At 54.2% G+C, this 13,660-nt stretch overlaps 1 protein-coding gene across 1 annotated transcript; it reads right to left on the bottom strand.

The window, feature by feature from the left end:
- Window positions 1-10,721: 10,721 nt before the first annotated feature.
- Window positions 10,722-11,229, bottom strand: CARTPT (CART prepropeptide). The gene is made up of 3 exons (XM_075411407.1): window positions 11,089-11,229; window positions 10,917-11,000; window positions 10,722-10,829 (listed from the first exon to the last, which is right to left on the bottom strand). The coding sequence occupies exons 1-3, from the start codon at window positions 11,227-11,229 to the stop codon at window positions 10,722-10,724; spliced, it is 333 nt and encodes a 110-aa protein (XP_075267522.1).
- Window positions 11,230-13,660: the final 2,431 nt, after the last annotated feature.

Raw genomic sequence — 13,660 nt, 5'->3', positions numbered from 1 at the left:
GACTGACAGCAGAGGGGCTACCTTCCCTAAGGGACTGCAATTTCTGGCCACTTCTTATGAGTCATTTTGTGGATCAATCTCAAATTCCTTAACGAAGTGTTCTGACTAAAGAAATGCTTCTCTGTGCAACTTTCTTCCTAAATGCCACTCTGCAGCAACAATTAACTGCTGTCAGAACCAATAGGATTTTATAGGACACTATCAATTTCCTAGGAAGTCCCCAGCCTCTACCTGTCCCTTCACACCAGTGGCACTACTTGCAAAACTTTATCCTTCAGTTCTTCCAATCTCTCCTCCATCCTCACCTTCTCCAGAGGTCACATCCAGTCCTTGATAGAGGTCAGCCAGCAAGAGTTCCAAGGGGGTGTTTCAGAATAAGACCTGCAAAGCCAAGAGCTTCAGGTAATGCTCCCTCTGACATCACAGGGAACATCCCAGTGACCCTGGCTTGGAGAAGGCAGGTTGGTTTCAGTGACCGTCTTTCAGAGCTACCCATCAACGCTGACGGAGCAGGCAGCTGCCAGGGCATGGGCCAAGCAAAGTTGCACTGGCCTGCTAACAGGACTCCCTGCTCTTCTCTGCCCGCTGCTCTCCCCTAAATCTCAGTCTGCCTCCTGGAGGAGAACACTCAGGAAGAGCATTAAGTGAGTTTTCCCATGGGCATGCCAGAAACCAGGGGCAGAACAAGGGGAACAGAAAAGGAAACAGAGAAGAAAACCACCAAACTCGGAACTGTAAGTCTGAGAAACAGAGTCTGGCTACACTGTGGCATTAGCACCAGCTCCCAGCTAGGTCAACACCAAGCCTGTCTTTTGGAAAAACTCCCTGTGGGGAAGCTGTCCAAGAACTTTGTTGGCCCTAAGACAGTGTATAGATACAGTCAGTGCTCGCCCACTGCTGAGGAATTTTTTTCTCAAAACACAGAAATCTTTGGAGGCTTCTGATCATGAGGTCTTTGAAGGATTTCTGAGAGACCAGAAAGTTCATGCAAAAGACCAGACCTACTTCTCTTATTCACAGCTCTGGGTTTTCTCCCCTTGGAGCTTTCTCCCAACAGAAGTGGTCTGGGCCAGACCAACTCCCATACGTGGCTCCTGCCATGTTTAGGCTGCAACGAGCCTATGATTGGAGGAAAACACCCAAATCACCCATCTCCTGAGATCCACGGTATCTTTTCTAGGAATGATGCCCCTTAGGAGATGCCCAAATGATGGGTAGTCCGTCGCCAGACTTGTCTGCCTGGATCAGCTGGGACAATGTGCCATCTTCTCCACAGCCACCAGAGGCTGGATTAAGGATGCCCTTCTGCAGCCAGATCCCAACTGCCTTGCCACATCTTCAGCAGTATAGGTCTATCACAGAGCAAACGGACTGGGTAGCACCTTACTTCTCTTTGTGATTTCACCTGCTGCAAATGAAAACAAAAGTCTATGTAAAAAACACAGGTGAGTGCTCTCCTGCCCTCCCCTGTGTGCCACACAGTCCTAAGCAGTGCAGCTGGAAAAGCAGGGACCAAAGATCTGCAAGCTGCAGCTCAGACTCAGCGGCATCTGTGGCTCCTGAAATGGAGTGTGCCATGACAGACTGTCCCAGAAGTAGCCCTGCCCTGCTGACACTCTTCTCTAGGCTGTTGACAGCAGCAGAGGCTGTGTGTGCTCAGAGAAAAAATTTCGGCTGCTGCTGCCGAGAAGACTTCCTTGCTCTGGCAGGAAACATCATCACTTGGGGTGCCAGACCTCTGTTACAACACTCCTGGAAGAAGTAAGCACAGGTCCTCCTCCTGAGGAACAAGAACCCACCTGGCTCTGAGGACCTAGACCTGAGGGAGAGACCACTTGTAACTCCCAACCCTGTCCTCTCTGACACTGAGATCAAGGGAGAGAGGTTGTTTGGGTGGGAAGGACCCTCTGAGGGCTTAGCTCTCTCGCCCTGCCAGGTACTGAAGGCTGTGACTTGCTCTGCATGAAGGGCAGCAGGCAGCACACATTCAGCTGATGGGGAGGAAATATGGCCATTCCTCAGGTTCTTTTCTAGCTGAGGAGGGTCCGCAGGTACGGGGGCAGCTTGCTGCTTACTCAAGAGCAAACCCTTTCAAGGCCAAGCAGCCTTAAGTCCCCCATGGCTGCAGGACCACTTTTTCGTTTGAGCCTAAGTACTGTGCCCAAACGTCATAGCAGCAAGGGCTGTCTGCTCCCCAAGGGAAGGTGAGCTGGGAGCCAAGGTGGACCCCAGCACAGGCAGTGCCCTTACCAGTAGGGCACAGGTGGGCACTGGTCACATGTTCCATCACCAGTCCCAGAGAACACAGGCAACAAACCCGGTCCAGAATCCATGTGGGAAGTGCAGTCAGAGGAGGTAGGACTGGAGATGGGACTGGAGACAAGCTACAACATCCGGACGAGGGGTCCGTGCAGGAGACAAGATGCCTACAGCATAGGTCCAAGATGCCTCCAGAAGACAGGGCTGTGGACTGAAGGCCCACACCTGAGCTGAAATGTGGCTCACACAGGTGGGGTGAAGGATCGAGGTGTGGAGTGAAGGCCCTGGGTAAGGCTGCTCATGTTCCTGAGTCCCTTTTTATGCAGCCTCCCTTCCCAGCAAGGGGCATTGTCACACCTTGCAGAGATCTAGGTTTAAAGGTGACTTGCTGGGTGTTGTCAAGGTTCACAGATCCTCTAGCAAGGCAAAGTATAGCTGTGTGCTCCAACTTACTTTATATAAACCCTCCCCAGCCTTCTCCTTTCATCACAGTCAAGCTAACACACTCGTTCAGACAAGACAGCTGCTTGCGGAGAGTTTTATTCCGTTGCAACACTGCCACCTCTTGTTCATCTGCAGGTTTTATTTCGCCCAGCTCCAGCCTACAGTGGAGGCATGAAACTCCACTACTTCTGTTAAACTGAAACCTTACAAGGAACAGCAACTGAATGGATGCAGCACCATGTACTTCTATACAAGTTGCAAACAGGTAGAAAGCCTAAAAACATCCACAGACACGTTTAATAGTGTTGACTGGTGTGCTGTTTTCTCTGGTAACTCAAAGAATGAGGTACCAAAAGAAACAGGCAAAAAAAACCCCCACCAACAAAAAACCCCAGAACCCAAGCAGCAGCAAAACCCACCCCAGCAGAAAATGTCATGAGATTTTTCCAGGGAGTGTGCAATATGCTGTGTCCATGCAACATTATCTCCAAACCCAGAGACTTCTCCTGACGTGAATCTCAGTTTTCCTCTCAGTACTTGGCCCATCTTCTACCCCAGAGGCTGCCACCAAAAGCCATACACTTTTCTGATGCTGGTTAATGAAAAGTAGCACCTGTTCTGCCTCCACCAGGGACACCAAGTGTGTGAATTGTGTGGAATCTTCCTGGAGAAGATTTGACTGCAGACAAGCAATGTAAGGTGATCATCATTGTCTAGAGTTTCAGACTAGGTAGTTTCTGCAAAGACATTCTGCCTGTCCTGGAAGAAGGTGGACGGAAGCCAGGTCACACTCAGTGTTGGCAGGTACAACATGGAGAAAGCCCACAGAAAGCAGGAAGAAGAGACAAACGGCACAAACCAGCTGGGCCACTTTTTCCCACTGCTTGCCAGTCAACGAGCTCGTTTGGTTGGGTTTAGACTAGTGACAGAGATAGGTTTTCTGCATGGGTTCCTTGATATCTAGCACTATATTTAATTTTTATTTCCTTCAGGTGGATTTACAGATCAGTAGTAAATAACATCACGTGGAATTAACACTTATTTTCTGTGCTTTTTCAGTACATCTCTGTGTTTCAGTCCTGGTGTATACTGTAGTTGAGAAGTGGTGTGATGCATTTCGCCAGACCCATGTGCCTGGGAGCTGCCAGAAGACCCAGAAGCTGATGAGCGCCCAGGCTCACAGCAGAGATCCCCCGGGCAGTGGGCCAGCAGAAGCTGCTGAACAATCCACAGCGCAGGAAGATGGGACCCGCCAGCTGGTTCGTCAGGAGTAGTTTTGTCTTCACGTCTCTTTCCAATTGGAAGATCCAATCAAAAAGAAAATTGCAATCTTGAAATGGAATTGCCAGCAGGCAAGCAGATTTACCATGGCTGAGTCCTAATGTGCTGACACTTGAGACAGCTGGGTTTTTTCACTTCATACTCAATAAACACATCATTTCTGAACTGCAGGATTGAGTGCAAACTTTTTTGCAGCCCTCTTTGCCGCCTAAACTCAAGATGAACCCAGACTCTTTAGGAAAGACAGACCAACAAGGAGAGGTGGGGGAGTTGCTCTATATGTGAGGGAGCAACTGGAATGCATTGAGCTTGGCCCGGGGGCAAATGAGGAACGAGTTGAAAGCTTGTGGGTTAGAATTAAGGGACAGGCTCATAAGGGTGACATTACGGTGGGTGTATACTACAGGCCACCTGACCAGGAGGAGGAGGTTGATGAGGCCTTCTACAGGCAGCTGCAAGCAGCCTCACAGTCACAGGCCCTGGTTCTCATGGGGGACTTCAACCACCCTGACATCAGCTGGGAAGACCATACAGCTAGGCAGGCACAATCCAGGAGGTTCCTACAGAGCATCGATGATAACTTTCTGATGCAAGTGGTGGAGGAACCAACAAGGAAAGGCGCGCTGCTGGACCTCGTGTTAACAAACAAGGAGGGACTGGTGGAGGATGTAAAGGTTGGAGGTAGACTCGGCTGCAGTGACCATGAAATGGTCAAGTTCAGGATCCTGCGTGGAGGAAGCAGGGCGATAAGCAGGATCAAAACCCTGGACCTCAGGAGGGCTGACTTTGCCCTCTTCAAGGAGCTACTGGGAGGAATCCTGTGGGCCAGGGCTCTTGAAGGCAGGGGGGTCCATGAGTGCTGGTCGCTCTTTAAACAACACTTCTTCCATGCACAGGAGCAATGCATCCCCCTGAGAAAGAAATTTAGCAAAGGAGGCAGGAGACCTGCATGGTTAAACAAGGAGCTTCTAGCGGAGATCAGGCAGAAGAGAAAGGTCCATGGAATGTGGAAAGAGGGACAGGCCACTTGGGAAGAGTACAGAAACGTGGTGAGAGCATGCAGGGATGCGACGAGGAAGGCCAAGGCTCACCTGGAATTGAAGCTGGCAAGGGATGTCAAAAACAACAAGAAGGGCTTCTTCAACTACATCAGCAGCAAAAGGAAGGCTAGGGACAATGTGGGGCCACTGCTGAATGAGGCGGGTGTCCTGGTGACGGAGGATGCGGAGAAGGCAGAGCTACTGAATGCCTTCTTTGCTTCAGTCTTCAGTGCTAAGACTGGCCCTCAGGAATCCCAGGCCCTGGAGGTAAGAGAAGAAGCCTACAAAGAGGACGACTTTCCCTTGGTCGAGGAGGACTGTGTGAGGGATCGCTTAAGTGATCTGGATGTCCACAAATCCATGGGCCCCGATGGAATGCACCCACGAGTGCTGAGGGAGCTGGCGGATGTCATTGCTGAGCCACTCTCCATCATCTTTGAAAGGTCCTGGAGGACAGGAGAGGTGCCCGAGGACTGGAGAAAGGCCAATGTCACTCCAATCTTCAAAAAGGGCAAGAAGGAGGACCCAGGGAACTACAGGCCGGTCAGCCTCACCTCCATCCCGGGAAAGGTGATGGAGCAGCTTATCCTGGAGGCCATCATGAAGCAAGTGGAGGAAAAGAAGGTTATCAGGAGTAGTCAGCATGGATTCACCAAGGGGAAATCGTGCCTGACCAATCTGATAGCTTTCTACGATAACATGACTGGCTGGGTAGACGAAGGGAGAGCCGTGGATGTTGTCTACCTTGACTTCAGCAAGGCTTTCGACACAGTCTCCCATGATGTCCTCCTAGGGAAGCTGAGGAAGTGTGGGCTGGATGAGTGGTCGGTGAAGTGGATAGAGAACTGGCTGAATGGCAGAACTCAGAGGGTTGTCATCAGCGGCGCTGAGTCTAGTTGGAGGCTGGTGACAAGTGGTGTCCCCCAGGGGTCAGTACTGGGCCCAGTCTTGTTTAACTTCTTCATCAACGACCTGGATGAAGAGTTAGAATGTACCCTCAGCAAGTTTGCTGACGACACCAAACTGGGAGGTGTGGTAGATACACCAGAAGGCTGTGCTGCCATTCAGCGTGACCTGGATAGGCTGGAAAGCTGGGCAGAGAGGAACCCGATGAGGTTCAACAAGGGCAAGTGCAGGGTCCTGCACCTGGGGAGGAACAACCTCATGCACCAGTACAGGCTTGGGGCGGACCTGCTGGAGAGCAGCTCTGCAGAGAGGGACCTGGGTGTCCTGGTGGACGACAGGTTAACCATGAGCCAGCAGTGTGCCCTGGCTGCCAAGAAAGCCAATGGGATCCTGGGTTGCATCAAGAAGAGTGTGGCCAGCAGGACGAGGGAGGTTCTCCTTCCCCTCTACACTGCCCTGGTGAGGCCTCATCTGGAGTACTGTGTCCAGTTCTGGGCTCCCCAGTTCAAGAAAGGTGAAGAGCTGCTGGAGAGAGTCCAGCGGAGGGCTACAAGGATGGTGAGGGGACTGGAGCATCTCCCCTACGAGGAGAGGTTGAGGGAACTGGGCTTGTTCAGCCTGAAGAAGAGAAGGCTACGAGGGGACCTTATAAATGCCTACAAATATCTGAAGGGTGGGTGTCAGGAGGATGGGGCCAAGCTCTTTTCAGTGGTGCCCAGTGACAGGACAAGGGGCAATGGGCACAAACTGAGGCACAGGAAGTTCCGTCTGAACATGAGGAAGAATTTCTTCCCTCTGAGGGTGACGGAGCACTGGAACAGGCTGCCCAGGGAGGTTGTGGAGTCTCCTTCTCTGGAGATATTCAAGACCCGCCTGGACAAGATCCTGTGCAGCCTACTGTAGGTGACCCTGCTTTGGCAGGGGGGTTGGACTAGATGACCCACAGAGGTCCCTTCCAACCCCTACTATTCTGTGATTCTGTGAAAAGCTGCAGTTCTTGTTTTGGGCACTCAGTTAAGTGGCGTGTAGTGGTCACCTTGGAAGTGTTAGTGTGTTCCCTGGTCCCCTCACTGCTGTCAACTAAGACCACCTTGCTTTCTGTTCTCAGAGATGACCCAATCCAGCCACAGGGCTCCAGACTCTAGAGTCAGCAGAGGTACAGGATAATCCAAGAAATGTTTATTCCTGCATAGTCTTCCCACAACAGGTCAGAACTGCGACAATAGGCATTTGGGCTCTCCACAGGCTGCTCTGCGAGGCTGTCCCCTTATCTGCTGTCTGCAAAACTGTTCTCCTGTTTCATCCAGCAACCCGTTGACGAATGTGTTCTTGATGTTGATCTCATCACTGAGCTTGTACTCCGGATCAATGTCCACAGAGAACCGGGAAGGAGCTGCTCTTCCCCTTCTCTCTTATTGGTGAGTAAAAAAGTGATACCTGCAGAACCCAGACCCTTTGTAAAGAAAATGTGAAGCTGAAACTGCTATGAGGCCATGTTAAGTTCCTGTTGAGCTGCATGGTCCTCAGCTGTGTGGTAGGACCCAGCTCTCCAACTGGGGCCAAGAGAGCCTGTCCTGGTGCATGGGGCTGTTCCTCCCAGAGCGTTTCACTGTGTTGAACTGCACGATTCACTCTGGACCATTGTCCAGGCCGTTAACAAAGATGTTCAATGGTATTGACACCTGTGTTGGCCCTGGTGTACGCCACTGATGACTGGCGTCTGGCTGCCCATCTTCCCCAGCACCTGTGGGTGGATCCAGTGGGGGCTGGGGCTGTTGGGAACTGCCCCCAGGGCAGCAGAGCAGAGCCCACAGCTGGACCCATCCCACCACTCAGAGAGGGAGCAGAGCAGGCCAGTGGGTATCAGACACCTCCCTGGGGACCAGGGTGGCGATGGGCCAGAGCCAGACTGGCACATCAGTGCACGGGACCCATGGCTAAGCAGGACAGGGCTGTGGGGACCTGGAGACAGGCACCCTGTGGCATCAGTGGGGCATGAGCTGAGGGCCCCAGGAAGGGCTGAAATGGGGTCCTGGGTGATGGGCATGGTGTTGAGAAGTCCCAGGGGGGCAGGAATGGCCCTTGAGGCTTGTGATTGCCCTTGAGGACATTACAACCTCCTGCTCGAAGGACACTGGAGATCTTCAGAGGTATAGGCACTCCCCTGCTTCTGAAACACCATGACAGAGTGTGTCCAAACCCCTCAAAAGGAAAGGTAAAATCAATAGAGCTTTTAAAGGAAAAATGGTGTCATCTCACGTCATTGATCTTATGAGTGAAAAATATGCAGATACCAACTCTATCCTGAAGGTTACAGCACAGGTTTCCCCCTCATCTGCTTTTTTTTTTTCCTATCCATACAATAGAAATAACTGTAATGCAATGTAAGTGGTCGTGAGCATATTCGAAGTGATAAGAGCCCTCAGGCTGGTGCATACACTCTTGCAGAGAGTGTTCTCATAATGACAGCATCACGCAAGTGAACCATGAATTCCAGTGTCTGTAAGTTAGGTTTTAGATTTATGATTTTGATCTTTAGTTAAACCACATTAATAATTTTGAGCACTATCACCAGGCAGAACAAGAACTATAAAATTAACACACAAGCTGAATCATTCTTGATATGTTTTAGTCCTGTATTCCATGTTGCAGTCCAATTTTGCATAAATAAACCTTCAGTAAAAATGTTACATGTCGAGATGGTCTACACTGGAGGCAGTTCGTTGAGATGGCTGTGGTACCTGGGGCTGGACTCCATGCTGAGGGGACCACCTAACAGCCAGCCTACGCGCTCCATGCCTGAAAGCATCCAGCACCTAAATATAAGTCCTTTTTATTGTATGTGGAGGGGAATCAAACCCAGATGCTATGAAAATTATTTCATTATTCCACAAGCAATCAAAAGTAAATGCCTCTACGGTGTCTCTGGTAAATACTGTAAAGACATTCAGGAGCACAGTTACCCATTTATAAAACCTAACACATGCCTCCAGCCCTGGGAAAGCAGCATCACACCTCTCCCTCGCAGGCCAGCACCCACCCACGGGTACAAAAATTTTAGTCGTAGCTGGTGACCACCTCTGCCTGCAAAATCCCACTGCTCCATCCCTGTTGACTTCATATGCCTTTTTATTTTTAAAGTCCTCCCTGAACACTGCTACCATCATTGGCACCATGGCTCCTGTCCTGCTTAAGAGCTCCCCTCCTGCCCTTTGATGATACGCATGGTCCCCCGGGTTGGTACTACCTGGCCCATGCACGGCATCCCCCACCCCTGTGGTCCCTTCCACTCCACCGGCCTTCATGATCTCTCTGGATGTTTCCAGCTGCCATTTCTTTTCTCTTTCTCTGAGCTAAGACAAGCTCATCCCTGTCCTGGGGGAAGAAAAGCAAGGAAGAAAAGCAAGGAAGAAAAGCAAGGAAGAAAGAAAAAAGAAAAGGAAGGAAAAAAGAAAAAGAAGGAAAAAAGAAAAGGAAGGAAAAAAGAAAAGGAAGGAAAAAAGAAAAGGAAGGAAAAAAGAAAAAAACAACAACAATAGTAATAATCATAATAGTAATAATGATAACGATATAAACAGTGGCATGTCTCTTTTTGCAGTCTGTTTTTCTGTACGTGTTTCAGCCAGGCTTGCTCACATGTTCTTACTCGTCTGGAGTAAAGCAAGTGCCTTACAGAAATCTCTTTTTTTCTCACGAGTCTGTGGGTTTGTGGCCTAAATTTGCACTCCCATCAGCACCAAATAAGAAAACTCTTTGGAAAAGTGCTTTTCCCCCACGTCTGCCTTGGCCCGTGCAGCCCTTCATCCCAGAAATAAGAGCCGGTGATTGCACAGACACACACAGATGAACCATGACCCGGGGACAGGTGAGAAGTTCCTTCAGTGGTCCCTCTTTTATGGGAATAAAAGGCAAAACAGTGAAGACAACCCAGCCCATGGTGGTTGCCCCCCTCTGCTTGTCCTCCCCAGCCCGGCGCCATTGCTCTGGGCACCCGTGGGGCAGGCAGCAGCCATCGGCCGAGCCAGTGCCAGGAGACACGAGCCCCAGTTTCCAGCCCTGTCCCGACCTGGCCGACGGCCAGCCCAAAGCACGCAGCGACGCGGGTGGTTGCAGTGATTTTGGGGTAACCCTCAGCCTCTCCCCCTCGAGCCCTAGCAATTCCCGCGTGTGAAATCAAAACTTTTTCCAAAACACTGTCACCGGAACAACGACTTTATTAAACAGAGACGGACAAAGCATTAAAACACGTCATGAGTTTGCTGAAACACGCCGCGTGCCTGTGGAGGACAGACGTATTTACACACATCAGTTCGTCGTAGAAAGGCGAGTAGTTTGGTCGAGGTGAGTAGGATATCCCCTGGTAGTTCGCAACGGGTCCAGACATCTTCCTCTCCGTGGTGGCTCCGGTCAAGCAACCGGCGTCCCCCCCAGCCCCACCCCGCCAGGCCGGTCCCGGAGCCCCGCACGCCGCCCCGCATCTCCTGCGGGACTGCCCCCGGCGCGGTACCGGTACCGGCGGTGCGGGACAAACCCAGGCTGCGCCGGGCAGAGAAAACCAGACGGGGAAGGAGGGGAGGGAGGGGAAAGGGGGAGAGAAAGGAAACAGCTCCACTGATGTCGAGTGTCGCGGACGGCGTTACGCGGGGGGGGGGGGGCGCGGGGGCTTCTCGCCGCGGTTCTCGGCCGGACGAGCCGCGGGAAGCCGCCGCCGCCTCCGCCCCGGGCCGGCACGCCGGGTCGGGCAGGGGTGGGTGCCGGCGGTCCCGGCGGCTCGTCCCGCGGCGCGCCCGCTCACAGGCACTTGAGGAGGAAGGAATTGCACGAAGTCCCCCGGGGGCAGTCGCAGAGCTTCCCGATGCGGGCCCCCTTCCTCACGGCGCACTGCTCCCCGGCGTCGCACTGCGGGGCAGCGGCGGGCCGTCAGGGGGGTCGGGGGGAGACACACCCGTCCCGTCCCGTCCCGTCCCGCCCCGCCGGGGCACTCACCATGGGCACCTGCCCAAACTTCTTCTCGTAGTGCGGGATCCGCTTGCTCTTCAGCTTCTCCAGCACCTCCTGTAGCGCCTCGATCTGCCGAGAGACCGACCCCCCCCCACAAGCCCCCGTCAGGCCGCGCCCGGCCGGCGGGACACCCTCCCCCCCCGGCCCCCCGCCCCACCAGCTCCTTCTCCCGGGACCCGCCGCCTCCGGGGGGCCCCAGGTCTCGGGCGCGGCGCAGCGGGGTCGGGCCTTGCCCGCGGGCGCCCAGCAGCAGCGCGGCCGCCACGGCGCAGAGCGCCAGCGCCCGGCAGCTCTCCATGGTGCTGCCGCCCCGCCGCCCCGCCGCCCCGCCGCCTTTATAGCGCCGCGCCCGCCCCGACCTGCGTCAGCGCCCCCAGCCGCCGCGCGTCGGCACCGCTCGGCTCGGCTCGGCTCGGCTCGGCTCGGCTCAGCTCGGCACCGCTCGGCTCAGCTCGGCACCGCTCGGCTCGGCGCCCCCCGCCCGCCCAAGTCTTTGCCCCAAAGCACCCCCGCGCCGCTCTGTCAGAAGCTGCCCCCGGCACGGCTCGCCCCCCGCCCAGCCGGGCTCGGCACCGCGCGTCTCCGAGAGCTCTGCCCGCCCGCGACGGCGAAGGGCCGGGTCGCCCCCGGGTCGCGTTGCGTGAGGAGAGCGGGGGGCTCGTCCCTCGCCTCGTCGGGGGGAGGGGGAGGGGGGCAGGGAGCAGGGGGCCGCTGGGCAGCCCGGGGAGCGAGCGGAGGTTGGGCCACCCGGTCCCCCTGGCCAGGCCTGGACACCGAGGCCGGGGTCTGAGAGGAGGGAGAGCTGGTAGCCTGCGGGCTAAGGAACAGCCTGGTGTGGTGGGAGAGAGAGCCAGGACTCCAGGATTAACCTGCAGGAGTCGGGGAGGGAGGTAAGATGAAGGTGGTGGGCAACCAGCTGGTGTGTATGGGGTGCAACAGAACGGCAGAAAGATGCTCGAAGCAAAATATCACATCACCGAGCAGCTGCTCCATGAGCACCATCCATCCATCTGTCCCGTGCGTGAAATGAGGCCACCTCCCTTTGGGGAGAGAAAGAGCACGAGAGGAGACCTAGTGCCAGTACACCCATCTCCATTCAGACCTTCCTACTGACACGTGGCTCTGCAAGCTCAGTGGCCTCAAGTCCACCAGCACCGTGGCCGAGAAGGTCCCTGGCAGACCCAAACCTGCCCAAGCCTCACAGTCACAGAATCACAGTATCACAGAATGGTAGGGGTTGGAAGGGACCTCTGTGGGTCATCTAGTCCAACCCTCCTGCCGAAGCAGGGTCACCTACAGCAGGCTGCACAGGATCTTGTCCAGGCGGGTCTTGAATATCTCCAGAGAAGGAGACTCCACAACCTCCCTAGGCAGCCTGTTCCAGTGCTCCGTCACCCTCAGAGGGAAGAAATTCTTCCTCAAGTTCAGACGGAATTTCCTGTGCTTCAGTTTGTGCCCATTGCCCCTTGTCCTGTCACTGGGCACCACTGAAAAGAGCTTGGCCCCATCATCTTGACACCCACCCTTCAGATATTTATAAACATTTATTAGGTCCCCTCGTAGCCTTCTCTTCTTCAGGCTGAACAAGCCCAGCTCCCTCAGCCTCTCCTCGTAGGGGAGATGTTCCAGTCCGCTCATCATCCTTGTAGCCCTCTGATGGACTCTCTCCAGTAGCTCTTAATCTTTCTCAAACTGAGGAGCCCAGAACTGGACACAGTACTCTAGATGAGGCCTCACCAGGACAGTGTAGAGGGGAAGGAGAACCTCCCTTGACCTGCTGGCGACACTCTTCTTGATGCACCCCAGGATGCCATTGGCTTTCTTGGCAGCCAGGGCACACTGCTGGCTCATGGTTAACCTGTCGTCCACCAGGACACCCAGGTCCCTCTCTGCAGAGCTGCTCTCCAGCAGGTCCACCCCAAGCCTGTACTGATGCATGGGGTTGTTCCTCCCCAGGTGCAGGACCCTGCATTTGCCTTTGTTGAACCTCATCAGGTTCCTCTCTGCCCAACTTTCCAGCCTATCCAGGTCACGCTGAATGGCAGCACAGCCTTCCGGTGTGTCTACCACACCTCCCAGTTTGGTGTCATCAGCAAACTTGCTGAGGGTACATTCTAACTCTTTATCCAGGTCGTTGATGAAGAAGTTAAACAAGACTGGGCCCAGTACTGACCCCTGGGGGACACCACTTGTTACCAGCCTCCAACTAGACCCAGCGCCGCTGATGACAACCCTCTGAGTTCTGCCATTCAGCCAGTTCTCTATCCACTTCACCGACAACACAGGAAGTTCCGTCTGAACATGAGGAAGAACTTCTTCCCTCTGAGGGTGACGGAGCACTGGAACAGGCTGCCCAGGGAGGTTGTGGAGTCTCCTTCTCTGGAGATATTCAAGACCCACCTGGACAAGGTCCTGTGCAGCTTGCTGTAGGTGACCCTGCTTCGGCAGGAGGGTTGGACTTGATGACCCACAGAGGTCCCTTCCAACCCCTACTATTCTGTGATTCTGTGATTCTGTGACCACTCATCCAGCCCACACTTCCTGAGCTTCCCTAGGAGGATATCATGGCGCGGGCAGGAGGGAGGCAGGAGCAGCTTCCCCTGCTGCAAAAAGCAGTGGCATGCCAAGGGGAGCATGCAGGACGAGGAGCCGTGTTCAGCCCTCTCCAGGCTCATGCCGCCAGGCCCAGGCTGGGGCGACATGGGGAACCGAGCAGCATCTTTGCGGGT

The sequence above is a fragment of the Opisthocomus hoazin genome, chromosome Z (assembly GCF_030867145.1).
Source record: "Opisthocomus hoazin isolate bOpiHoa1 chromosome Z, bOpiHoa1.hap1, whole genome shotgun sequence".
NCBI lineage: Eukaryota > Metazoa > Chordata > Aves > Opisthocomiformes > Opisthocomidae > Opisthocomus > Opisthocomus hoazin.
Note: the sequence above shows the minus strand (reverse complement) of the source record. Positions and strands in the feature narration are given on the sequence as shown.